Source organism: Salvelinus fontinalis, chromosome 18, assembly GCF_029448725.1.
Source record: "Salvelinus fontinalis isolate EN_2023a chromosome 18, ASM2944872v1, whole genome shotgun sequence".
In the NCBI taxonomy this organism is placed as follows: Eukaryota; Metazoa; Chordata; class Actinopteri; order Salmoniformes; family Salmonidae; genus Salvelinus; species Salvelinus fontinalis.
In genome coordinates this window covers 28,505,981-28,532,701 of record NC_074682.1, presented here as the reverse complement: position 1 = coordinate 28,532,701, position 26,721 = coordinate 28,505,981, and the positions used below count along the sequence as shown (strand labels likewise).

At 43.4% G+C, this 26,721-nt stretch overlaps 1 protein-coding gene across 2 annotated transcripts; it reads left to right on the top strand.

Moving 5' to 3' along the window:
• Nucleotides 1–25,946, top strand: LOC129815905 (serine/threonine-protein kinase 38-like). Of its 2 annotated transcripts, none has more exons than XM_055870109.1 (15): nucleotides 1–104; nucleotides 4,733–4,873; nucleotides 6,649–6,700; nucleotides 6,772–6,894; nucleotides 7,138–7,221; nucleotides 13,137–13,260; nucleotides 13,545–13,699; nucleotides 14,912–15,014; nucleotides 16,733–16,794; nucleotides 18,785–18,902; nucleotides 19,054–19,177; nucleotides 19,394–19,489; nucleotides 19,605–19,699; nucleotides 19,884–20,024; nucleotides 25,416–25,946. In XM_055870109.1, the coding sequence occupies exons 2-15, from the start codon at nucleotides 4,743–4,745 to the stop codon at nucleotides 25,427–25,429; spliced, it is 1,422 nt and encodes a 473-aa protein (XP_055726084.1). In that variant the 5' UTR covers nucleotides 1–104; nucleotides 4,733–4,742; the 3' UTR covers nucleotides 25,430–25,946. The 2 variants fall into 2 exon arrangements, with proteins under 2 accessions (XP_055726084.1, XP_055726083.1); XM_055870108.1 differs by having other exon boundaries at nucleotides 19,878–20,024.
• Nucleotides 25,947–26,721: the final 775 nt, after the last annotated feature.

Sequence of the window (26,721 nt, the reverse complement as noted above, 5' to 3'; positions counted from 1 at the left end):
GAGGGGCACTTCACTTCCCGTAATTACGAGTGGATACCGAACGTCATCAGACGAGGGGAGCAGATCCGAATTGAATTTGAACGATTAATGCCATAACGGAGGAGGTGAGAGTAACATTTAATTTGACAATGATCATGTACACGTTGTAGATGTACCACACGAACTTACTTTGTGAACGTTGTTTTATTGATACTTTGCGTGCGAGATATTGAGATGTAGGCTACTTTAGGAAGTTGTGATAATGTTAGATAACGTAAGAGTAAAACAAAGGCTCCTCTCTCTTGACTGACAATCACACTGTGATCACATTAGTCTTTAATAGTAAAACAAAGGCTCTATGGTGTTTACTCCAAACGCTGTTGAGTTCCGTTTTGTACAACTACTGAAGTTGTTCATGCATCGCGGTACTTCCGTCTTGTGCGTGTGCTTCAAGTGATACAAATCGTGATAGCCACACACAGAGACCCTCGTTTTAGATTCGGTTTGAAAGTACTTTGCTGTGGATACTTTGTCTCAAATTTCTACACACAAAATGAAGAAATCGGCGGATAACAAGTTAAAATTGTATTGTATTCAACATTCGCGAAAGAGACAGGGGACATATGTGTGTGTTTTGTCCACAGAATACCACAGTATGAGTCATAATACCCATAACACCTAGCGGTTAAACAAGGAAATGTTTTTCGACCATTCATTTTTCCCATAGGGGATTTTAGAAACATTTAAAATAAGGACAGTGTTTCGTGTAGGCTTACCCTGGCGTGACGTTTTCATAACAGTTTAAATCTCTCCAGGAAGAGGTGACTCCACTGTGGAGCTTTATGTAAATTAATGTGACTATGTTGTCTAAGGGACAGCATAGGAACGTCGGGGGGCTACTCTCTCTCTCAAACGTGCTGTCACTGCAAATGACTGTTGGCTACAACTATGTTAAAACCGGTTAGGAACTGTACATTATTTATAATGAGGGATACCAGGAGAAAAGTTGACCTCTGGAATGAAAATGGATGCCCCCCCCCCCTCCAGGAAAATATATTTTTACCCGACCATCCCTGAACGCTTGAAAATAAGAACATGAACCCCCCCATACCCAAAATTATAATCAAAACATAAAGTGGATAGCAGAGTACATGCCTATGTTTACCCTCACTCCTAGAACAGAACAGAGCCTTAGATATGAAGCTTTAGAAAATGTACTTTGTTTTGTAAGCATTACATTACAAAGTAGCCAGAAGGTTGTGGATGTGCAGACCACTGAGGACAAGGGTCAAGTTGAAAATAACTACATTATAATAAATGACCTGCATGAATCTATCATCTTATTTGCGGTCTGTGAAAAAAAAGCCTTTTATAAACGCACCTCATGCAATTGTACATGACTGGAGACAAGCAGAATTTTTTTAAATACCACAACAGAGCATGACAACAAATGATCAGATGCTGCAGCACCACAGACATTTTGATTTCTATACAGGCTGTTGTTAAAAAAGAGGATAGTCTAAGTTTGGAACTGTGCTAAAGTTGTCTAGCAATTGTAAACATTTAGAGCAGCAAAATCAGTTACAACTGAAGTATCTGATCATAAATTAATTTGGGAAAAAGCCATACATTTTTTTACAAAGCAACTGCATATCATACACTGAGTATAGCAAATATATAAAAGCATAGCAGTTCCATTTAAGGACCAAATAATTGACGGCTGTGCCAGACAGGTTGCAAAATAGTCGGGAAGAGATGTTTGATGTGCTGATTCGATGGCAAAGGGTTTATGAACTGATACACAAAACAACGCTGGATTTAAACACTTTTTTCAATTTAAAATATTATACAGAATTCTTGCAATCAAAATAATCTTATTTATTTATACACTGCTCAAAAAAATAAAGGGAACACTTAAACAACACAATGTAACTCCAAGTCAATCACACTTCTGTGAAATCAAACTGTCCACTTAGGAAGCAACACTGATTGACAATAAATTTCACATGCTGTTGTGCAAAAGGTGGAAATTATAGGCAATTAGCAAGACACCCCCAATAAAGGAGTGGTTCTGCAGGTGGTGACCACAGACCACTTCTCAGTTCCTATGCTTCTCGGCTAATGTTTTGGTCACTTTTGAATGCTGGCGGTGCTTTCACTCTAGTGGTAGCATGAGACGGAGTCTACAACCCACACAAGTGGCTCAGGTAGTGCAGTTCATCCAGGATGGCACATCAATGCGAGCTGTGGCAAGAAGGTTTGCTGTGTCTGTCAGCGTAGTGTCCAGAGCATGGAGGTGCAGCCGCAGGACCGCTACCTCCGCCTTTGTGCAAGGAGGAGCACTGCCAGAGCCCTGCAAAATGACCTCCAGCAGGCCACAAATGTGCATGTGTCAGCATATGGTCTCACAAGGGGTCTGAGGATCTCATCTTGGTACCTAATGGCAGTCAGGCTACCTCTGGCGAGCACATGGAGGGCTGTGCGGCCCCACAAAGAAATGCCACCCCACACCATGACTGACCCACCGCCAAACCGGTCATGCTGGAGGATGTTGCAGGCAGCAGAACGTTCTCCACGGTGTCTCCAGACTCTGTCACGTCTGTCACATGTGCTCATGTGCTCAGTGTGATCCTGCTTTCATCTGTGAAGAGCACAGGGCGCCAGTGGCGAATTTGCCAATCTTGGTGTTCTCTGGCAAATGCCAAACGTCCTGCACGGTGTTGGGCTGTAAGCACAACCCCCACCTGTGGATGTCGGGCCCTCATACCACCCTCGTGGAGTCTGTTTCTGACCGTTTGAGCAGACACATGCACATTTGTGGCCTGCTGGAGGTCATTTTGTAGGGCTCTGGCAGTGCTCCTCCTTGAACAAAGGCGGAGGTAGCGGTCCTGCTGCTGGGTTGTTGCCCTCCTACGGCCTCCTCCACGTCTCCTGATGTACTGGCCTGTCTCCTGGTAGCGCCTCCATGCTCTGGACACTACGCTGACAGACACAGCAAACCTTCTTGCCACAGCTCGCATTGATGTGCCATCCTGGATGAGCTGCACTACCTGAGCCACTTGTGTAGACTCTGTCTCATGCTACCACTAGAGTGAAAGCACAGCCAGCATTCAAAAGTGACCAAAACATCAGCCAGGAAGCATAGGAACTGAGAAGTGGTCTGTGGTCACCACCTGCAGAACCACTCCTTTATTGGGGTTGTCTTGCTAGTTGCCTATAATTTCCACCTTTTGTCTATTCCATTTGCACAACAGCATGTGAAATTTATTGTCAATCAGTATTGCTTCCTAAGTGGACAGTTTGATTTCACAGAAGTGTGATTGACATTGTGTTGTTTAAGTGTTCCCGTTATTTTTTTGAATAGTGTATATATAGATATATATATAGAGAGAGAGAGACTTGAATGTCCTGAGTGCGCTGGAGCAGGTTTTCATCAAGGATCTTTCTGTACTTTGCTCCGTTCATCTTTGCCTCGATCTTGACTAGTCTCCCAGTCCCTGCCGCTGACAAACACCACCATACATCACCGTAGGGATGGTGCCAGGTTTCCTCCAGACGTGATGCTTGGCATTCAGGCCAAAGAGTTAAATCTTGGTTTCATCAGACCAGAGAATCTTGTTTCTCATGGTCTGAGAGTCTTTAGGTGCCTTTTGGCAAACTCCAAGTGGGCTGTCATGTGCCTTTTATTGAGGAGTGGCTTCCGTCTGGCCACTCTAGCATAAAGGCCTGATTGGTGGAGTGCTGCAGAGATGGTTGTCCTTCTGTAAGTTTCTCCCATGTCCACAGAGGAACTCTGTAACTCTGTGAGAGTGACCATCGGGTTCGTGGTCACCTCCCTGACCAAGGCCTTTATCCCCCAATTGCTCAGTTTGGCCGGGCAGGGAACACATTAGGAGCCATCTGTATTCCTCCATACCGGTTCTTTCCAGATCCTTGATATCCCTCGTCTGCGCTTATGGCCCCCCTCTTCAATTGAAACCACAGGTTTGAAATGGGAATAAAGTCAGGAGACTAAGATGGAAATTGCAAAATTTTGATTTTGTAGTGAATTAACAATTGGTCTGTGAATGGTGCCATTAATTGTATAGGTGACTACATGAGTGGACTAGAGAAGATCTACTTGAAGTGCCTAGGGAGTAGGTGTCCATTTGGAATCAAGCAATATTCGTGGTTATAAGCACATATCCTCCCTGCCCTAACTTTTACAAATATATTTGAGATTCTTCAAAGTAGCCACCCTTTGCTTTGATGACAGCTTTGCACCCTCATGTTCATCACACTGTATTATTGATCTACTAGTGGAACACATGAAAATATTTAGCATCCATTTTTACTGTGTTAAAATTGAATTAGAATTGAATTATGCAAAAGTCATCACACCGTATTAATGATGTAATACCTGCCATTTTGTTTGTGGAAAACTTTGCTTATATGCACTCAAAGTTCACTGTAATATAGAATAACCAATTATTTTACCCCATCTTTTAAGTTGGCATAATACGGGCATCTTTTCATGGTATGATATTTGAAAGGCGTGAAAATTTATGAATCAAATTGGTATCATTTTTATCGTGAATTTGTGGTTCAATTTAGCGTCATCAGTTATGCTATCTATCACTCATATCCATCAGAGAGATGTGGTGACCTGCTGGAAGCTACATAATAGGGGATATCTGTAGACAGTAGGGCATAGGACACTTTACACTAATGTGTGCTCCAATTTGTGTGTGTGTGTGCGCGTGTGTGTGTGTAGGTAGGTAACCATGGCAACAAGGGGTCATTCCTCATGTTCCTCGATGAGTAACCACACCAAGGAGAGAGTGAACATGGCTATGGTGACCCTGGAGAACTTCTACTGTAACCTGATAGACCAGCATGAGGAGAGAGAGATGAGGTGGGTGTTCTGCACCATGCTCACACAAACTGGAACTCTGAAAAGCAAAGATGATTCCTGAAAACATGTCAGAAGCTAAGGCAGCAGCACAGTGGCTTGCCACAAACAAGAGGAGAAGAGAGTAGAGGTGACACATCACGTGGTCTCTCTCTGCTTAAAGCCCCACACTGCCTGGTGGAGGAAATGTTCCAGACTGTGTGTGTGTGTGTTGGAGGAGTGTAACTTTATCACACCATTTCTTTATGGAAACCCCTTATTAGGAAGAGAGTATGTGTATGGTTGAGAAAAAGAAAGCGGAAGGATGAGAGAGACAGTGTTTTATACAGTTAGCTCAGGGGCTAGAAGCTGTTACAGAGATCTGAAAAGGAAGTTATGCCCAAGCAAACTCCCAGTTACAGCCAATGTTCCCTCAAAAACATTTCGGCACTGACCAAGTTTAAGGTCTGCTGAGCGCAAACTTGAATGTCGTGAAAATTCTGTGCAACTTCCAGCGAGCGTTTGCTGTGAACACTGAAGCTGTACCCGTTTGGTCAAGTTGGCTACTGTGGGTATTTGATCATAATGTAGGCCTACCAGAGTGGCCTACCATCAAAAACTATGGAGAAAATGCATTCCATAACATTTTTACATGGAAATAGCTGTTGAATTTTACAGCCTACAGTAGCAGCCATTATGTGGTGTTCAATGTGGGCCTACATTCCATGAGACTTTTGAAAAAAACATCATGGCTTGACATTAACCTGTTTATTCCACTTGTCTTTCAGACAAGGAGGTGACTGGAAATGTTGTTGTGTTGTTTGATGCAAGAAACCACAAAATAAAATGCATCATTATTCCCACACCATTATTACAGAGAATCAGACAAATGATGCTACCGTCTGCCTATTGGCTATATAGCTTATTCAAGCCAAAATACAACACTGTTCTTTACCTGACTTGCTTTTCAAAGATGGCTAGAAATGCACATGTTTTGTGATCTTGTAAGGAGCAACCACTCCCCCATTGCTGACTACAAATGATCTATAACTATGGTAATAACTTACTAACTAGTAAAGGTCAAATGTACACACCTGGTTACATGTAGCTCTAGCTTTGATCTCAAAACACGCGGCTCAACTCACGACTTCTCATGCTGTGAACACAGTCCAGTTCAAAGTGAATGGCACAGATCCATATATGGCAATGGTCTATTTGCATATAGGCCATCTGCAGGTCTTACTGGTTATGGCTTACCGGTCTGTGAAGAGTGCAGGCCTCAGTTGTGCCTGTCAATGCAATAGAATCCTACTCTGTTCTGCTTACAACAAAAACTCTTGCATAGTTTATTTTGTTTCGGTTTGTTGCATTGAAAGTGGCTTTTATTGTGTTGATTCGATCACAATTCCCACAGTAAAGGGAAACGTTGATAGTGTTAACTAACGGGGAAAACTCTAGAAAGTTGAGTGTACTTCAATCTCGTGCTTCTCTACGCGGGCTGCTATTTCTTCTGCGAGGCAGTCCCGGGGGAGCTGTGCGCCTGCACTCACATGCAGCTTAGAGGGAACATTGGTCACAGCTCAACCTACCCACCAACGTTTATGGTTTGTTTCTCTTTGAGAATGTATGAATGGGCCATTCCAATTATGTTACCGTTCCTCCATAACTGTCCTGTAGAAATGAAACAGCAGGTAGTGTAGTGATCAGTATGGAGCTGCAGGTTGGGAAGTGTCTTCCTGAATCAGCATATTTGACCCTAACCTTTGCCTCTTGACCCTCAACCCCTATTTCGTTGCCAGGCAACAGAAGCTAGAGATGGTGATGGAGGAGGAGGGGCTGCCTGATGAAGAGGTGAGTATAGTTCTAGCAGTGGCACGTGCTCACACGTGCTCACACACACTTACACACAACCTGTGTTGCAGAAGCGTATTCGGCGCTCCCAGCACGCGCGTAAGGAGACAGAGTTCCTGAGGCTGAAGAGAACCAGGCTGGGATTGGATGACTTTGAGTCCCTCAAGGTGATTGGTCGAGGAGCTTTTGGAGAGGTAAGCATACATGGAGCTATTAGAATTCTAACTAGGTTATTATTGTGTAATTAGTTACCAGTTTACAATGTTACTATAGTTATCATTTCACAGTCTGAACATGAAAATCGCACAACTGCCTAATCCACTGTTTCAGAAAATGTATTGATGACGGTAGTGTAAATGCCCTTGCATTGGCTATGACCTCGTGAACTTCTTGCTGCCATGTTGGCTCAACTTTGACCTTTGTCCCCTGACTTCCAGGTGCGTCTGGTCCAGAAGAAGGACACAGGTCACATCTATGCCATGAAGATCCTGCGCAAGGCCGACATGCTGGAGAAGGAACAGGTGTGTGTGTGTGTCTCTCTCCCTCTCGGTCTCTCTTTGTCTCTCCCTCCGTCTCCCCCTTCTGTCTCTCCGTCTTTCCCTTCTATCTCTCTCTCTGTCTGTCTCTCTGTCTCTCTCTCTCTGTCTCGCTCTCTGTCTCTCAATACAATTTGGTTTATTGGTATGACGTAACAATGTACATATTGCCAAACTTACTTTGGAGATTTACAATATTGTCAACGAGACAAGAGTAACAACAATAATCAAGGGTCAAAATAACCAGACCTTGAACAATAGCAATAAGCATAGAGGACATGTGCAGGTTAGTTGGTCTGTCAGACACTGTCCCTCATCTTATGGCAGGCAGCAATGTAGTGCGCTGCCAACCCACAGCTCTCTGCGTCCTCCCCCAACAGGGCGGGTAGCCTATTCTCATCAGAGAGTTCTTTGAAACCTTGAAGAAGGGTTTCAAATTTGGGGAAATTACACTCTCTAATTGTTTAAAAAATATATATAATTGTCAGGAAATGCAGCTCTGTCTCAGGTTCTGCTGTGGTGCAGTGGTTGCACAGCCTTTCCTCTACAGGGAGCCAGGTTTTCCTGTGTCTACCCTTCTCAATGGCAAGGCTGTGCTCACTGAGCCTGTACTTTGTCAAGGTTTTGATCAGTATCCATAGTTAAATAGTTAGCCATGGTGAACTGTCGATTTAGGGCCAGATAGCACTGCATTTTGCTTTGTGCTTGTGTTTCCCAATAAGCAATGTAGTTTTATTTTGACTGTGTTGTAATTTGGTTTATTCTGATTGATTGGATGTTCTGGTCCTGAGGCTTCAGTGTGTTAGTAGAATAGGTTTGTGAACAGCCCCAGGACCAGCTGGATGAGGGGACTCTTTTCTTTGCTCAGCTCTTGGCATTGCAGGGCTTGGTAATGATATGAGAGGGGGTCACTGTATTTTAGATTTTTCTCAAACTTATTTGCTCTTTTTTTTGTTTTTATTATTAGTGGGTGTTGGCCTAGTTCTGGCCTGCATGCATTGTTTGTACTTTTCCTCTGGACATGTCGGAGAATCTTACATAACACTGCATGCAGGATTTCAATGGGGTGTTTGTCCCATTGGGGGAAATCTTGTTTTGCAAGTGGACCCCACACCTCGCTGTCATAAAGTGCAATTGGTTCAATGACACATTCAATTAGTTTTAGCCAAATATTAATAGGTATTTCAATTAGAATTTGCTTTTTTTATTGAAAATGTTTGTTTTTTTTACCCCTTTTTCACCCCAATTTCATGATATCCAATTGGTAGTTAGAGTCTTGTCTCATCGCTGCAACTCCCGTACGGACTCGGTAGAGGCGAAGGTCGAGAGCCGTGCGTCCTCCAAAGCACAACCCAACCGAGCCGCACTGCTTCTTGACACAATGCCCACTTAACCCGGAAGCCAGCAGCACCAATGTGTCGGAGGAAACACTGTACACCTGGCGACCGTGTCAGCATGCACTGCGCCCGGCCCACCACAGGAGTCGCTAGTGCGCCGTGGGACAAGGACATTCCTGCCGGCCAAACCCTCTCCTAACCTGGACGATGCAGGGCCAATTGTGCGCTGCCTCATGGGTCTCCTGGTCGCGGCCGGCTACGACAGAGCCTGGACTCGAACCCAGAGTTTCTAGTGGCACACTTAAACCACTGCGCCACTCGGGAGGCCTGAATTTGCTTTTTAATGGCGTAGAATGCCCTGCGTGCTTTCTCTCTCAATTCATTCACTGCCTCATTAAGGTGTCCAATTGAGCTTATTTTTAAATCTAAGTAATTGCAGTGTGTGCAGTACTCTGTATATTTTGTACCAATTGAGAACTAATTCCCTGAGATCTTGATCTTCTCTAGAAAATTATTATTTTTGTCTTTTTGGGGTTTACTACCAGGTCCCAGGTCTGGCTGTAATGCTCTCACAGGTCTACGCTCTGCTGTAGGCCATGTGCTGTCGGTGACAGCAGGCACAGGTAATCTGCGAAGAGCAGGCATTTAACCTCTGAATTGTGGAGACTAACACCAGGCGTCGCGGATTTTCTAGAATAGTGGCCAATTCGTTGATGTAAATATTGGCGAGTGCAGGGCTCAGATTGCAACCCTGGCGAAGGCCCTGCCCCTGGTTAAAGAATTCTGTTGTTTTCTTGCCAATTTTAATGCTGCACGTATTGACAGTATACATTGATTTAAATATGTCATATATTTTCCCCCTACACCATTTTCAATACTTTTGTAGAACAGTCCTGTATGCCATATAGAGTCAAATGCTTTTTGGAAGTCGATAAAGCAAGTGTATATTTTGGTATTATTTTGGTGGACATGTTTATCTATCAGGTTGTCAATGGTGTCTATGTGATCGGTAATGCAATGTTTTGGTATAAATTCAATTTGGCTTTTACTCAAGACATTGTGCTTATTAAGGAAGTTTAGAACTCTTACATGTATAATACTACAGAAAACCTTCCCCAGGTTACTGTTCACACAAATGCCTCTGTAATTGTTAGGGTCAAATTTGTCTCTGTTCTTAAAGATTGGGGTTATGAGTCCTTGATTCCAGATATCAGAGAAATAACCTACACTCAGTATCAAATGAAACAGTTTTAATATAGCCAATTTAAATGTTGCACTAGTGAGTTTGAGCATCTCGTTTAGGATGCCATCAGGTCTGCATGCTTTTTTAGATTTTGAGGGCCTGAAGTTTCTTATTGAGCATCTGGTCAGAAATTGGGGAGTCCAATGGATTTTCATTGTCCTTTTATAGCATTTTCTAATCCATTCAACTTCTCATGAATTTGGCGTTGTTCTGCGTTTGTGTCAATTTGAACAGTGTTTTAAAATGGGTTGTCCATTTTGTATCGCTAATTCCTCTAGTTTCGATTTTTATTTCGGTTTTTCCAAGTTTCCAGAAGTTGGTAGGGCAGTTGAGAACAAGTTATAATTTACAACTGTGACCTGGCCAAGATAAAGCAAAGCAGTGTGACACAGACAACAACACAGAGTCACACATGGAGTAAACAATAAACAAGCCAATAACACAATAAACAAGTCAATGACGCAGTAGAAAAAATAAAGTCTATATACAGTGTGTGCAAAAGGCATGAGGAGGAAGGCAATAAATAGGCCATAGGAGCGAATAATTACAATTTAGTAGATTAACACTAGAGTGATAAATGAGCAAGTAGAGATACTGGTGTGCAAAAGAGCAGAAAAGTAAATAAAATAAAATCAATATGGGGATGAGGTAGGTAGATTGGATGGGAAGAGATAACATTGTCTGACTGGCTGGTTGCTACTGCCTGAGAAGAGATAATTGTCTGACTGGCTGGTTGCTACTGCCTGAGCAGAGATATCATTGTCTTGTTGGCTGGTTGCTACTGCCTGAGCAGAGATAACGCTGTCTGGCTGGTTGCTACTGCCTGAGCAGAGAACATTGTCTGGCTGGCTGGTTGCTCTTGCCTGTGCAGAGATATCGTCTGTCTGGCTGGTTGCTAGTATCTGAGCAGAGATAACGTCTGGCTGGCTGGTTGCTAGTATCTGAGCAGAGATAACGTTGTCTGGCTGGCTGGTTGCTAGTATCTGAGCAGAGATAACGTCTGGCTGGCTGGTTGTTAGTATCTGAGCAGAGATATCGTTGTCTGGCTGGCTGGTTGCTACTGCCTGAGCAGAGATAACGTTGTCTGGCTGGCTGGTTGCTACTGCCTGAGAAGAGATAATTGTCTGACTGGCTGGTTGCTACTGCCTGAGCAGAGATAGCATTGTCTAGCTGGCTGGTTGCTACTGCCTGAGCAGAGATAACGTTGTCTGGCTGGCTGGTTGCTCCTGCCCGAGCAGAGATAACGTTGTCTGGCTGGCTGGTTGCTCCTGCCTGAGCAGAGATAACGTTGTCTGGCTGGCTGGTTGCTACTGCCTTGCTGGCTGGTTGCTACTGCCTGAGCAGAGATAACGTTGTCTGGCTGGCTGGTTGCTACTGCCTGAGCAGAGAACATTGTCTGGCTGGCTGGTTGCTCTTGCCTGTGCAGAGATATCGTTGTCTGTCTGGCTGGTTGCTAGTATCTGAGCAGAGATAACGTTTTCTGGCTGGCTGGTTGTTAGTATCTGAGCAGAGATAACGTTGTCTGGCTGGCTGGTTGTTAGTATCTGAGCAGAGATAACGTTTTCTGGCTGGCTGGTTGTTAGTATCTGAGCAGAGATAACGTTTTCTGGCTGGCTGGTTGTTAGTATCTGAGCAGAGATAACGTTTTCTGGCTGGCTGGTTGTTAGTATCTGAGCAGAGATAACGTTGTCTGGCTGGCTGGTTGCTACTGCCTGTGCAGAGATATCATTGTCTTGCTGGCTGGTTGCTACTGCCTGAGCAGAGATAACGCTGTCTGGCTGGTTGCTACTGCCTGAGCAGAGAACATTGTCTGGCTGGCTGGTTGCTCTTGCCTGTGCAGAGATATCGTTGTCTGTCTGGCTGGTTGCTAGTATCTGAGCAGAGATAACGTCTGGCTGGCTGGTTGCTAGTATCTGAGCAGAGATAACGTTGTCTGGCTGGCTGGTTGCTAGTATCTGAGCAGAGATAACGTCTGGCTGGCTGGTTGTTAGTATCTGAGCAGAGATATCGTTGTCTGGCTGGCTGGTTGCTACTGCCTGAGCAGAGATATCGTTGTCTGGCTGGCTGGTTGCTACTGCCTGAGCAGAGATAACGTTGTCTGGCTGGCTGGTTGCTACTGCCTGAGAAGAGATAATTGTCTGACTGGCTGGTTGCTACTGCCTGAGCAGAGATAGCATTGTCTAGCTGGCTGGTTGCTACTGCCCGAGCAGAGATAACGTTGTCTGGCTGGCTGGTTGCTCCTGCCTGAGCAGAGATAACGTTGTCTGGCTGGCTGGTTGCTACTGCCTGAGCAGAGATAACGTTGTCTGGCTGGCTGGTTGCTCCTGCCTTGCTGGCTGGTTGCTACTGCCTGAGCAGAGATAACGTTGTCTGGCTGGCTGGTTGCTACTGCCTGAGCAGAGAACATTGTCTGGCTGGCTGGTTGCTCTTGCCTGTGCAGAGATATCGTTGTCTGTCTGGCTGGTTGCTAGTATCTGAGCAGAGATAACGTCTGGCTGGCTGGTTGCTAGTGTTTGAGCAGATATAACGTTGTCTGGCTGGCTGGTTGTTAGTATCTGAGCAGATATAACGTTGTCTGGCTGGCTGGTTGTTAGTATCTGAGCAGAGATAACGTTGTCTGGCTGGCTGGTTGTTAGTATCTGAGCAGATATAACGTTGTCTGGCTGGCTGGTTGTTAGTATCTGAGCAGAGATAACGTCTGGCTGGCTGGTTGTTAGTATCTGAGCAGAGATAACGTTTTCTGGCTGGCTGGTTGTTAGTATCTGAGCAGAGATAACGTTTTCTGGCTGGCTGGTTGCTAGTATCTGAGCAGAGATAACGTTTTCTGGCTGGCTGGTTGTTAGTATCTGAGCAGAGATAACGTTGTCTTGCTGGCTGGTTGCTCCTGCCTGAGCAGAGATATCGTTGTCTTGCTGGCTGGTTGCTCCTGCCCGAGCAGAGATGACGACTTTTTAAGGAATGGAAAATAATAAAGTAATCAAATAAAAAGGAAGTTATACACACAACTGAAATATTGTAATTATTGATGTCTGCCCAGTGTGGACCTGACAGAGACAATGGAAAACTGTCAATGTTTTGGCAGTTGAGTGTTCAATATTTTTGCCTTTGGAATTCCCATAAATAAAATCTGAAATTGTTTTAATGTCATTATTTCTTAATTCATTTAATGTTTAAAAATAATCGGAACCAAAACTATTTTTTTTAAATAATCGAACTGTAAACAAAACCGACCTCAAAAAGCACTAATCGCTCAGTGCTAATGAGTGTAGAGAGAATATGTCTGTTAATTCTGCGTGATCTGTGTTGTATTTCTATGTTAGGTGGGCCATATCCGGGCTGAGAGGGACATCCTGGTGCAGGCAGACAGTCTGTGGGTGGTCAAGATGTTCTACAGCTTCCAGGACAAGATTAACCTCTACCTACTCATGGAGTTCCTACCTGGAGGTCAGTGGAGGCTGGTGGGAGGAGCATGGCTGGAATGTAATGCATGGAAGGTATCAAACACATCAAGCATATGAAACCACATGTTCGACTCCGTTCCATGCATTACATTCCAACCATTACAATGAGCTCATCCTCCTATAGCTCCTTCCACCAGCCTCCACTGTCGAGGTGTGTGTGTGTGTGTGTGTGTGTGTGTGTGTGTGTGTGTGTGTGTGTGTGTGTGTGTGTGTGCGCGTGCATGTTTGCAGTCATGTGTGTGATGGTCTGTGTGACATCCCCTGCAGGTGACATGATGACGTTGCTGATGAAGAAGGATACTCTGTCAGAGGAGGAGACTCAGTTCTATGTGGCTGAGACGGTCCTGGCCATAGACTCTATACACCAGATGGGCTTCATACACAGAGACATCAAACCTGACAATGTACTGCTGGACTCTAAGGTACACATACACACTACCTGGTTGAAATGACATCATTACACACAGGTTTAAATATGGTTGAAATGACATCATTACAAACAGGTTTAAATATGGTTGAAATTACATCATTACACACAGGTTTAAATATGGTTGAAATGACATCATTACACACAGGTTTAAATATGGTTGAAATGACATCATTACACACAGGTTTAAATATGGTTGAAATTACATCATTACACACAGGTTTAAATATGGTTGAAATTACATCATTACACACAGGTTTAAATATGGTTGAAATGACATTACAAACAGGTTTAAATATGGTTGAAATGACATCATTACAAACAGGTTTAAATATGGTTGAAATGACATCATTACACACAGGTTTAAATATGGTTGAAATGACATCATTACACACAGGTTTAAATATGGTTGAAATGACATCATTACACACAGGTTTAAATATGGTTGAAATGACATCATTTCACACAGGTTTAAATATGGTTGAAATGACATCATTACACACAGATTTAAATATGGTTGAAATGACATCATTACACACAGGTTTAAATATGGTTGAAATGACATCATTACAAACAGGTTTAAATATGGTTGAAATGACATCATTACACACAGGTTTAAATATGGTTGAAATGACATCATTACAAACAGGTTTAAATATGGTTGAAATGACATCATTACACACAGGTTGAAATATGGTTGAAATGACATCATTACACACAGGTTGAAATATGGTTGAAATGACATCATTACAAACAGGTTGAAATATGGTTGAAATGACATCATTACAAACAGGTTGAAATATGGTTGAAATGACATCATTACAAACAGGTTGAAATATGGTTGAAATGACATCATTACAAACAGGTTTAAATTTGGTTGAAATGACATCATTACACACAGGTTTAAATATGGTTGAAATGACATCATTACACACAGGTTTAAATATGGTTGAAATGACATCATTACACACAGGTTTGAATATGGTTGAAATGACATCATTACACACACACAGACAGGAGAGTGACATCAGCATTATAGTGTGGTGATCTGTCTGTCGACCCTGTCTAGATTCATAAATCCACACACACAGTTTCACAGTCGCCACAGGAAGTGTGATTTCAGAAACACTCTCTGGTGTTGTCACACAGTATTACTGAAACATCACCAGGAAGTAGTGTAGCACAACTAACCGTGTGTGTTTTCTAGGGTCATGTGAAGCTGTCAGACTTTGGCCTGTGTACAGGGTTGAAGAAAGCCCATCGGACAGAGTTCTACAGGAACCTCAACCACAGCATCTCCAATGACTTCAGTGAGTACAACAATAAAGCCATACGTGATTAATTTCATTTGATAAAACTATACAACTTACAGTATACAGTGCCTTCAGAAAGTATTCACACCCCTTGACTTTTCCCAGCCTGAATATAAAATGGATTGAATTTAGATTTTTTTTTGTCGTAGGCCTAAACACACAACACCCCATAATGTCAAAGCGGAATAATGTTTTATTTTGTATTTTTTACAAGTTAATGAAAAGCTGAAATAAGTATTCAACCCCTTTGTTACGGCAAATAAGTTCAGGAATACAAATTTGCTTAACAAGTCACATTATAAGTTGCATGGACTCAATAATAGTGTTTGACATGATTTTTGAATGACTACCTCATCTCTGTACCCACACATCCAGTTATCTGTAGGTCCCTCAGTTGAGCAGTGAATTTCAGACACAGATTCAAATAACGACCAGGGAGGTTTTCCAATGCCTCGCAATGAAGGGCACCTATTGGTAGATGGGTAAAAAAAAAGCAGACATTGAATATATTTTTTAACTAGGCAAGTCAGTTAAGAACAAATTCTTATTTACAAAGGTGGCCTACACCGGCCAAACTCAGGTGACGCTGGGCCAGTTGCGCGCCGCCCTATGGGACTCCCAATCACAGCTGGTTGTGATATAGTCTGGATTTGAACCAGGTTGTCTTAGACCACTGCACCATTTGGGAGCCCTTTGTGCATGGTGAAGTTATCAATTACACTTTGGATGGTGTATCAGTACACCCAGTCACTACAAAGATAGTAACTCTAACTCAGTTGCCGGAGAGGAAGGAAACCGCTCAGGGATTTCACCACGAGGCCAATGGGGACTTTAAAACAGTTACAGAGTTGAATAGCTGTGATAGGAGAAAACCGAGGATGGATCAACAACATTGTACTTACTCCACAATACTAACCTAAATGACAGAGTGAAAAGAAGGAAACCTGTACAGAATACAAAACATGCATCCTGTTTGCTAAAAGGCATTAAAGTAATACTGCAAAACATTTGGCAAAGCAATTCACTTTTTGTCCTGAGTACAAAGTGTTATGTCTGGGGCAAATATAACACACAATACACTCTCCATATTTTCAGGCATAGTGGTGGTTGCGTCATATTTTAGGTATGCTTGTAAAGGACTGTCTTTTTTCAGGATAAAAAATAAACTAAATGGAGCTAAGCACAGGCAAAATCCTAGGAAAACCTGATTCAGGCTGCTTTCCAAACACAAGGCCAAATCTACACTGGAGTTGCTTACCGAGGACAGGGAATGATCCTGAGTGGCCGAGTTACAGTTTTGAAAATGTTTGTCTAGCAATTCATTTTGAAAAGGATAATGGGAAAATATTGTACAGGTGTGCAAAGCTCTTAGAGACTTACCCAGAAGACTCACAGCTGTAATCGCTGCCAAAGGTGATTCTAACATGGACTGACTTAAGAGAATTATACATTTCTGTATTTCATTTTCAATAAATCTACAAACATTTCTAAACACATTTTGTTCACATTTTCATTATGGGAAATTGTGTATAAATGAGTGAGAAAAACAATCTATTTAATTAATTTTGAATTCCGGCTGTGACACATCAAAATGTGGAATAAGTCAAGGAGTATGAATACTTTCTGAAGGCTCTTATTTGTCATGATTTGTCATACATTTTCCACCTATGTGTGTAATTGAGTTGTGCCTGAGACTAATAATTTTTTCTTTACAGCATCTCAGTACATGAACTCCAAGAGGAAAGCAGAGACCTGGAAGAGGAACAGACGACAGCTGGTGGGTGTCATGGAGCTCTGGATACAGTTACTACTCAGCTGGAGGATCGGTCTTTACCTTAAACCTCCTCATAAACACAACAGGGATGACTGTAGTATAAGGTTTCACAATGACCTCTGTTTTTTAAACGTGTTGGTTGTGTTTATTTACTCATAGGAAAAAGTGTTCTCATGTGAAAGAGTATAGCAGCTCCAAAGAAAAGGCATTTTGTCACGCTAGAGAGCTTGTTGTTCGGTAGAGACTAGTCTGTGGATGAAGTGAGGAAGGCCAGCGTAGGAGCACAGACACACTACAGTACACATCTGGTGTGCAGGTGGTTGGAGTCCTGTCCTTGTTAGGGGATATACAGCACACTCACTGTTACGTCAGTTACATTTCCACAGCAAGTGTATGGCATCGTTAGAGAAACGTCTGGGGTCGACTCCATTTTAATTTGGTCAATTCAGGACTTTTCTGGTAATGCAAATTTAACTTGTGAGCTACAGGTTGTTTTACTGTCTGGGCTATGGAGGCTGTTTTACTGTCTGGGCTATGGAGGCTGTTTTACTGTCTGGGCTATGGAGGCTGTTTTACTGTCTGGGCTATGGAGGCTGTTTTACTGTCTGGGCTATGGAGGCTGTTTTACGGTCTGGGCTATGGAGGCTGTTTTACTGTCTGGGCTATGGAGGCTGTTTTACTGTCTGGGCTATGGAGGCTGTTTTACTGTCTGGGCTATGGAGGCTGTTTTACTTTCTGGGCTATGGAGGTAAAGTCACATCCTTCCCAGTCTAAATGTGGCGCTCCAGTTCGCACATATATTATGACGAGATTTTGTGACATTTTGATGTTCGGAAGGTTTTTTTCCGACTAAGACCTCCTCTGCAAAAACGTCAACATCTATTACAGATTTCTTGATTTACTATTTTGAGGAAGTGTTACTGGCTATGTTGTTGCTATGGCGTCTCAAGAGGGTCATACAGTAATATTGCAGTAAGAACCTAGTCTGCAGGCACCTTAACCCTCTCTCCTCTCTACTCATCTCCCTCTCTCCTTTCCCCCCTGTCCTCTCCCTCTCCTTTCCCTTCTCTCCTCTCCCCTCTCTCCTTTCCCCTCTGTCCTCTCCCTCTCCTTTCCCTTCTCTCCTCTCCCCTCTCTCCTTTCCCCCCTGTCCTCTCCCCTCTCTCCTTTCCCCTCTGTCCTCTCCCTCTCCTTTCCCTTCTCTCCTCTCCCCTCTCTCCCTTCCCTTCTGTCCTCTCCCTCTCCTTTCCCTTCTCTCCTCTCCCCTCTCTCCTTTCCCCTCTGTCCTCTCCCTCTCCTTTCCCTTCTCTCCTCTCCCCTCTCTCCTTTCCCCCCTGTCCTCTCCCTTCTCTCCTTTCCCCTCTGTCCTCTCCCTCTCCTTTCCCTTCTCTCCTCTCCCCTCTCTCCTTTCCCCTCTGTCCTCTCCCTCTCCTTTCCCTTCTCTCCTCTCCCCTCTCTCCTTTCCCCTCTGTCCTCTCCCTCTCCTTTCCCTTCTCTCCTGTCCCCTCTCTCCTTTCCCCTCTGTCCTCTCCCTCTCCTTTCCCTCTCTTCTTTCTCCTCTCCCCTCTCTCCTTTCCCCCCTGTCCTCTCCCTTCTCTCCTTTCCCCTCTGTCCTCTCCCTCTCCTTTCCCTTCTCTCCTCTCCCCTCTCTCCTTTCCCCTCTGTCCTCTCCCTCTCCTTTCCCTTCTCTCCTCTCCCCTCTCTCCTTTCCCCTCTGTCCTCTCCCTCTCCTTTCCCTTCTCTCCTGTCCCCTCTCTCCTTTCCCCTCTGTCCTCTCCCTCTCCTTTCCCTCTCTTCTTTCTCCTCTCCCCTCTCTCCTTTCCCCTCTGTCCTCTCCCTCTCCTTTCCCTCTCTTCTTTCTCCTCTCCCTCTCTCCTTTCCCCCCTGTCCTCTCCCTCTCTAATTTCCCACTATCTCTACTCTCCCTCTCTCCTTTCCCCCCTCTCCTCTCCTGTCCTTCTCCTTTTCCCTCTCTCCTCTCACCATTTCTCAGGCATTCTCCACTGTAGGAACTCCAGACTACATTGCCCCAGAAGTGTTCATGCAGACCGGATACAACAAGCTCTGTGATTGGTGGAGCCTGGGGGTCATCATGTATGAGATGTTGATTGGTAGGAGGGATATCTGTTGATTGGAAACACAGGCCCTAACTTAAGTGGCATTAGTAACTGAAACATTTGTGTAAATCATGCATTGATGTCAGTTTGATGCATGTTATGATTGAATTAGGATTGCTGTCTAAATGTCCCTCTCTCTCTCCAGGCTACCCCCCGTTCTGTTCAGAGACGCCCCAGGAAACCTATAAGAAAGTGATGAACTGGAAGGAGACTCTGGTGTTCCCTCCAGAAGTACCTATCTCAGAGAGGGCCAAGGACCTCATCCTCAGGTCAGCACCAGTACTACATAAAAACATGTGTAAAAATAGAGCGAGATGAATAAGCATTCTGTAGCTTACTGTACAGCATGTTACTCTTGACAAGAATGAACATCAACTAAATGGTTACAATGTAATCTCAAGCTAGTTCTGTATCTATGGCAAGCACACTTCTATATCCTTCTGTGGTTGTTCTTAGGATCTAAACATGTCTATTATACTGCTTAGGTTCTGCTGTGAGGGAGACCATCGGATCGGGGCGACAGGAGTGGAGGAGATCAAGAGAAACCTGTTTTTTGAGGGAGTTGATTATGACCACATCAGGTACACAGGGACTACTTACAAGGAACAGTTTATATCTAAATCAATGAGGTTTTTATACCTCAGTGGTCCAAATGTCCAGGCCTCACTACAGTTTTGCGTTTATCACCCATCACAGGGAGAGACCTGCAGCGATCCCCATTGAGATTAAAAGCATTGACGACACGTCAAACTTCGATGAGTTCCCTGAGTCAGACATCCTTTCACCAACAGGTGAGAGAAAGACAGACAGTTTTAGCAGAAACTATTTTCCTGTGTCTCAGTTGATTATTATTCTGACTGTGTGTGTGTGGTTGTACAGTATACCCTGTGACTATCAACTATAAAGCTCTCTCCCTTTCTCCTTATCTATTCACACTTCCTCCTTCCTCTCCCTCTTCTCTCTCCCAAGCTGCAGCAGCACCCACCAAGTCCCCAGCAGCAGCAGCTGCAGCGGAGGCTGACTATAAGAATAAGGACTGGGTCTTTATCAACTACACCTACAAGCGCTTTGAGGGCCTGACAGCCAGGGGAGCCATCCCTTCCTACATGAAGGGAAGTAAGAGATGAACTGTGACCCTATAACTTGTGCTGCAATGGCCCCCTGAACCCCTCACCTCCCCACAACACCCAGATGTCTTCACTTCACTGTTCTATTTCATATTACCACAAATATGAAAAAAGTAAAATATCAGTTTATTTCGACCGTTCAGTTAAGCTGTGTTTATGGGGTAAGTATATTCCCTGCTGGCCTCCTGAACTAGGATTCATTATACCCAGTGAATAAATGGTTGTGACCACTGTTTGGCCTTTCTGCGAATGTAAAACTTGATCTTAGAAACCGGGATAGCAGCTTTGATTGAGTAGGACCCAATGTCTCAAAGCTGAAGCCTAGCTCTAACTTTCCCAGCAGCACTGAACAGCCTTAGAGCTGCCCCCTTTGTGCCCCTCCAGAACCTTCTCCCCATTCCTCTCCTCAACCAGTCATACTGTTCATAGGAAAACGTCTCTACTGTTCTCTGGGAGCTGGCAGGTTCCCAGTAGTCTGTATCACTTCCTCTGTGATGTCATCCGATCACTGCTTGCCTTCAAGGGATGAGTTAAAGGATTGCTATTTTTAGGGTTCTATTTTGGGGGTTTTTGTGATGTCACCAGTTAGTGAGTGAGAATTTTCAACGAAGGACAGAAAATTCCATCGTGGTCTTGCTACTCCTCTAGAAATATAAGCAAGAACCACTTCTCCTTTACTGCTTTTGTTGTGCCCAGTTATCTATCTTCTGTCATTTTGTATAATACAGACATTTTCAATACGTTTGATTCTTAATGCTGTGGATTGAAATAGTATTAGTTTTCAGGGATATAACTAATGCTGCTTGTGTGTGTGTATGTTGAGCTGTCTGAATGACACTGCCTTGAAACAAGTTAACATGTCTATTTCTGTGCCTTACCCAAAGAACTACAGGAGCTGTACATTAGTTTAACATTTGAATCCCCCCCTTTTTAATGTCAAGTTGTTTCTATGCATGATGGAAAGATCTGGAAGTCACTCTCACAACTTACTTACTTGATTTTTTTTACAGCTTGTCTTTCTAAAGCTGGTATTTAAAGAAAGGATTCTTATTTTAGTCTTCAGTTTTTTTCCATGTAGTATTTTGAACTCCCAGAGGTACCACTGCTTTATGAATAACGCTGGTTATTCAGGAATTTCGTCTACATTTTAAAACTTCCCTAAATATGGAATTTCAACTTTCACATATCTGTGTTTTATAGCACTTTCAGGTGTGTGTGTGTGTGTGTGTGTGTGTGTGTGTGTGTGTGTGTGTGTGTGTGTGTGTGTGTGTGTGTGTGTGTGTGTGTGTGTGTGTGTGTGTGTGTGTGTGTGTGTAAACTTGGTCTCACTTTACTGGAGTAACTACAGGAGACATTACTAGAGTAACTAGTAAATAATCTAGTTACTATTCCATCTGGATGTAGTACAGCTATGGAACACTAACCATTTGTTCTAAGTCTTAGAATTTTCAAGAGAATACAATGCTAAGTGCTATGTAACTTCTTATACTTAAAGGTTATTACAAAAGGTAATTCCCATATAGTTACCCAGAAATAATACCTTTGTAAAGTGTTGCTAGAATTATTTTTCTTTCCAGATGGACGACTGAATGACGTTGAAGTGTAGTTTCCCACTCATTCTAGTTTTCACTCGAGTGCTTTAAGGTGTTTTTGTTGCTGGAGAAGTAAGCCCTGAGCAGCTGCTTAGAATGATAGACACACAGGCTGCGTTTACACAGGCAGTGCAATTCTGGTATTTTCTTCCACTAATTGGTCTTTTGACCAATTAAATCAGCTCTGAAATTGATTTGATGTGAAAAGAATCTGATGTGATTGGTCTAAAGACCAATAAGTGGAATAAAGATACCGATTGGGCTGCCTTTGTAAACACAGCCTTACTACTGTAGTGCTGTTTGAAAAGGTACACATGACAAACAGGCGGTACAATACTTTCCATTATGTCTGCTGATGTGTTTAACAGATGTTATATTGTGCTTCACACCAGCTGTTCCTTTTGAACAAGAACAAATATCCTTATGCAAATGACTACATGTATAAACCACAATCATTTCTCTCTGCTGGATGACACATACAGTATACTATGCATAGATGTGAGTGAGTCTTTTTGAATACTTCTGTGTGTTTTGAATGTTTTCAGCTCAACCACATTTCTCTGCAAAGAAAAAAGCTTTAAATGCTAAAATGATTTCATAATTTAATAAAAGTTTCTTACAACTCTGTGGCATACTGTCTGTGGCATACTGTCTGTGGCATACTGTCTGTGGCATACTGTCTGTGGCATACTGTCTGTGGCATACTGTCTGTGGCATACTCTACTATATGTCTTTGTCAGGACAGCCGTCCCTTATATGAGATGTCAACATTAGGTTCTATTAGACAAAATCATAAAGTTAGTTCAGTCGTCAATATATTTATTCAAATTTCCTCTGCAGCTGTAAAATTATTGGAACAAATTCTTTGAAGAAAAACTATGTACATAACCTTAAACAATAATACTGAATGGCAACCTTCATATAAACAATTCCCATTGTATAAAATGTAATCAGCCATAAAAGGAAAGAAAACAGCACACACACACACACACACACACACACACACACACACACACACACACACACACACACACACACACACACACACACACACACACACACACACACACAAACTGAATATAACACATGGGGGTGGTGGTGGGTAAAGTATTAATAAGACAACTGAACAGATACACACTAGTAGGTCTGATTATCTGCTGTAAACATCCTCCTTGTCCAAATCTGTGTTTATATGTGGGAGTACATGTACAGATGTAGGAGCTTAATTTGACCAGTATTGTTGCAGCAAAATTATCCTGCAGCAACAGGATTTGAACATACACACTTTTCCACCGATGTAATGTTGCTTGATCGGTGGTTAGGCTATTACCTGGCCAAAATTAAGCTACATTAAAAGTACAAAACTGTTCATACAACTGTGCATTAGTGTGGATTTCTTGTGAATTTATTTTATTCGGTGACCAAATTAAGACCTCTGTCTCGGTATGTGTATATGGGTTTGGACTGTACAGTCATTGAGGTTTGTTTGAGTGTGTCTGTAAATGTACATATCCTGAGTGGGAGATAGGCTAACAGATGAGAAACATGGGTAGATGTCGCCCCAAAACACAGATCTAGGATCAGCTCAACCTTGCCAAACCCTGACCTTAACCAATATGGGAAATAAATTAACCTATACAAGGACAACTTCTATGCTCTCCTCAACTGTCATTGGAGGGTGGGGATCAGTGTTGATCAGCCTATCCAGCTCGTTGACCTGCGGGGTGGGTGTGGTTGCGGGTTGTGGTGGCTCCCCCAGAGAGGCGATGATGTTGGGGACACACTGGAAGACCGTCTTGGCCCTCCTATGTTGAACATAATAAACGTCTCTATCCACAGGATTTGTACCAAACTCACTAAAAGTGGCAGTAATAAAGCCTCTCTTGAAAAAGCCAAACCTTGACCCAGAAAATATAAAAAACTATCGGCCTATATCGAATCTCCCATTCCTCTCAAAGTTTTTAGAAAAGGCTGTTGTGCAGCAACTCACTGCCTTCCTGAAGACAAACAATGTATACGAAATGCTTCAGTCTGGTTTTAGAACCCATCATAGCACTGAGACTGCACTTGTGAAGGTGGTAAATTACCTTTTAATGGCGTCAGACCAAGGCTCTGCATCTGTCCTCGTGCTCCTAGACCTTAGTGCTGCTTTTGACACCATCATTCACCACATTCTTTTGGAGATATTGGAAACCCAAATTGGTCTACACCGACAAGTTCTGGCCTGCTTTAGATCTTATCTGTCGGAAAGATATCAGTTTGTCTCTGTGGATGGTCTGACAAATCAACTGTAAATTTCGGTGTTCCTCAAGGTTCCGTCTTAGGACCACTATTGTTTTCACTATACATTTTACCTCTTGGTGATGTCATTCGAAAACATAATGTTAACTTTCACTGCTATGCGGATGACACACAGCTGTACATTTCGATGAAACATGGTGAAGCCCCAAAATTGCCCTCGATGGAAGCCTGTGTTTCAGACATAAGGAAGTGGATGGCTGCAAACTTTCTACTTTTAAACTCGGACAAAACAGAGACGCTTGTTCTAGGTCCCAAGAAACAAAGAGATCTTCTCTTAAATTTGACAATTAATCTTGATGGTTGTACAGTCGTCTCAAATTAAACTGTGAAGGACCTCGACGTTACTCTGGACCCTGATCTCTCTTTTGACGAACATATCAAGACTGTTTCAAGGACAGCTTTTTTCCATCTACGTAACATTGCAAAAATCTGAAATTTTCTGTCGAAAAATGATGCAGAAATATGTATCCATGCTTTTGTCATTTCTAGTTTAGGCTACTGCAATGCTCTACTTTCTGGCTACTCGGATAAAGCACAAAATAAACTTCAGTTAGTGCTAAATACGGCTGCTAGAATCCTGACTAGAACCAAAAATGTTTATCATATTACTCCAGTGCTAGCCTCCCTACACTGGCTTCCTGTTAAGGCAAGGGTTGATTTCAAGGTTTTACTGTTAACCTACAAAGCATTACATGGGCTTGCTCCTACCTATCGTTCCAATTTGGTCCTGCCGTACATACCTACACGTACGCTACGGTCACAAGACGCAGGCCTCCTAATTGTGCCTAGAATTTCTAAGCAAACAGCTGGAGGCAGGGCTTTCTTTTATAGAGTTTCATTTTTATGGAATGGTCTGCCTACCCATGTGAGAGACGCAGACTCATCTCTTCAGTAGGTCCTATGATTGAGTGTAGTCTGGCCCAGGAGTGTGAAAGTGAACGGAAAGGCACTGGAGCAACGAACCGCCCTTGCTGTCTCTGCCTGGCCGGTTCCTCTCTCTCCACTGGGATTCTCTGCCTCTAACCCTATTACAGGGGCTGAGTCACTGGCTTACTGGTGCTCTTCCATGCCGTCCCTTGGAGGGTTGCGTCACTTGAGAGGATTGAGTCACTGACGTGGTCTTTCTGTCTGGGTTGGCGCCCCCCCTTGGGTTGTGCCGTGGCGGAGATCTTTGTGGGCTATACTCTGCCTTGTCTCAGGATGGTATGTTGGTGGTTGAAGATATCCCTCTAGTGGTGTGGGGGCTGTGCTTTGGCAAAGTGGGTGAGGTTATATCCTGCCTGTTTGGCCCTGTCCGGGGGTATCATCGGATGGGGCCACAGTGTCTCCTGACCCCTCCAGTATTTATGCTGCAGTAGTTTGTGTCGGGGGGCTAGGGTCAGTCTGTTATTTCTGGAGTATTTCACCTGTCTTATCCGTTGTCCTGTGTGAATTTAAGTATGCTCTTACTAATTCTCTCTTTCTTTCTTTCTCTCTCTCTTTCGGAGGACCTGAGCCCTAGGACCATGCCTCAGGGCTACCTGGCATGATGACTCCTTGCTATCCCCAGTCCACCTGGCCGTGCTGCTGCTTCAGTTTCAACTGTTCTGCCTGCGGCTATGGAACCCTGACCTGTTCACCTGTTTTCAACTCTCTAGAGACAGCAGGAGCAGTAGAGATACTCTCAATGATCGGCTATGACATTTACTCCTGAGGTGCTGACCTGTTGCACCCTCGACAACTACTGTGATTATTATTATTTGACCATGCTGGTCATTTATGAACATTTGAACATCTTGGTCATGTTCTGTTATAATCTCCACCTGGCACAGCCAGAAGAGGATTGGCCACCCCTCATAGCCTGGTTCCTCTCTAGGTTTCTTCCTAGGTTTTGGCCTTTCTAGGGAGTTTTTCCTAGCCACCGTGTTTCTACACCTGCATTGCTTGCTGTTTGGGGTTTTAGGCTGGGTTTCTGTGCAGCACTTTGAGATATCAGCTGATGTACGAAGGGCTATATAAATAAATTTGATTTGATTTGACTCTTTCCTTTCCTGGGAAGTGACTCACCCTAGATGCCGATGCATATGTTCTTCAGTCCTCTCTCCTTCAGCAGGGCTTTGGCCACGTTTCTGTTGTCAATGTGCTTGAAGAAGCAGTAGAGCTTGGTGCTGTACAGAACTGGGCACATTGAAGAGCAAACAGGAAATAATATCAAACAACGTGCTCACTCCCAAAATGAGGTTGGGTTGCTAGATCCTCAAGAATATAAAGTATAAACATTTGATGAACAGCACTGTCCAAAATATACATTTAAATGATCCATTTTATCAGTCATTTATTATTAATTCTAATTACTCTGAGAGGGGCTACAATGGCACCTACTCTGGGAGTACTCCTGGGTTGAGGGTTGTCACGCTCCCAATCCACTATGCCATCATCTGTGAGAACCACAATGTGACACTCCCTCTTCCCCTCTTGAGCACTGGACATCATCACCGGGACCAGTCATTGAAAATAAGACTTTGTTCTTAACTGACTTGCCTAGTTAAATAAAGGTAAAATAAAATGTAAAAAACTCCAGAGAACGTGTTTCCACTGCTCCAGAGTCCAATGGTGAGCTTTACACAACTCCAGCCGACACTTGGCATGGTGATGTTAGGCTTGTGTCCAGCTGCTCGGTTATGGAAACCCATTACTTTTTCAACCCCCTTTTTCTCCCCAATTTTGTGGTATCCAATTGCTAGTAGTTACTGTCTTGTCTCATCGCTACAACTCCCGTACGGACTCGGGAGAGACATGCGTCCTCCTAAATAC

Bases quoted from the DNA above. Each gene is read 5' to 3' on its own strand.
- LOC129815905 (XM_055870108.1), top strand. From the start codon at position 4,743: ATGGCAACAAGGGGTCATTCCTCATGTTCCTCGATGAGTAACCACACC. The intron at 15,015-16,732 runs GTGAGTACAACA...TTTTCTTTACAG, and splicing joins CAGCATCTCCAATGACTTCA to CATCTCAGTACATGAACTCC. The intron at 19,490-19,604 runs GTACACAGGGAC...CACCCATCACAG, and splicing joins GTTGATTATGACCACATCAG to GGAGAGACCTGCAGCGATCC.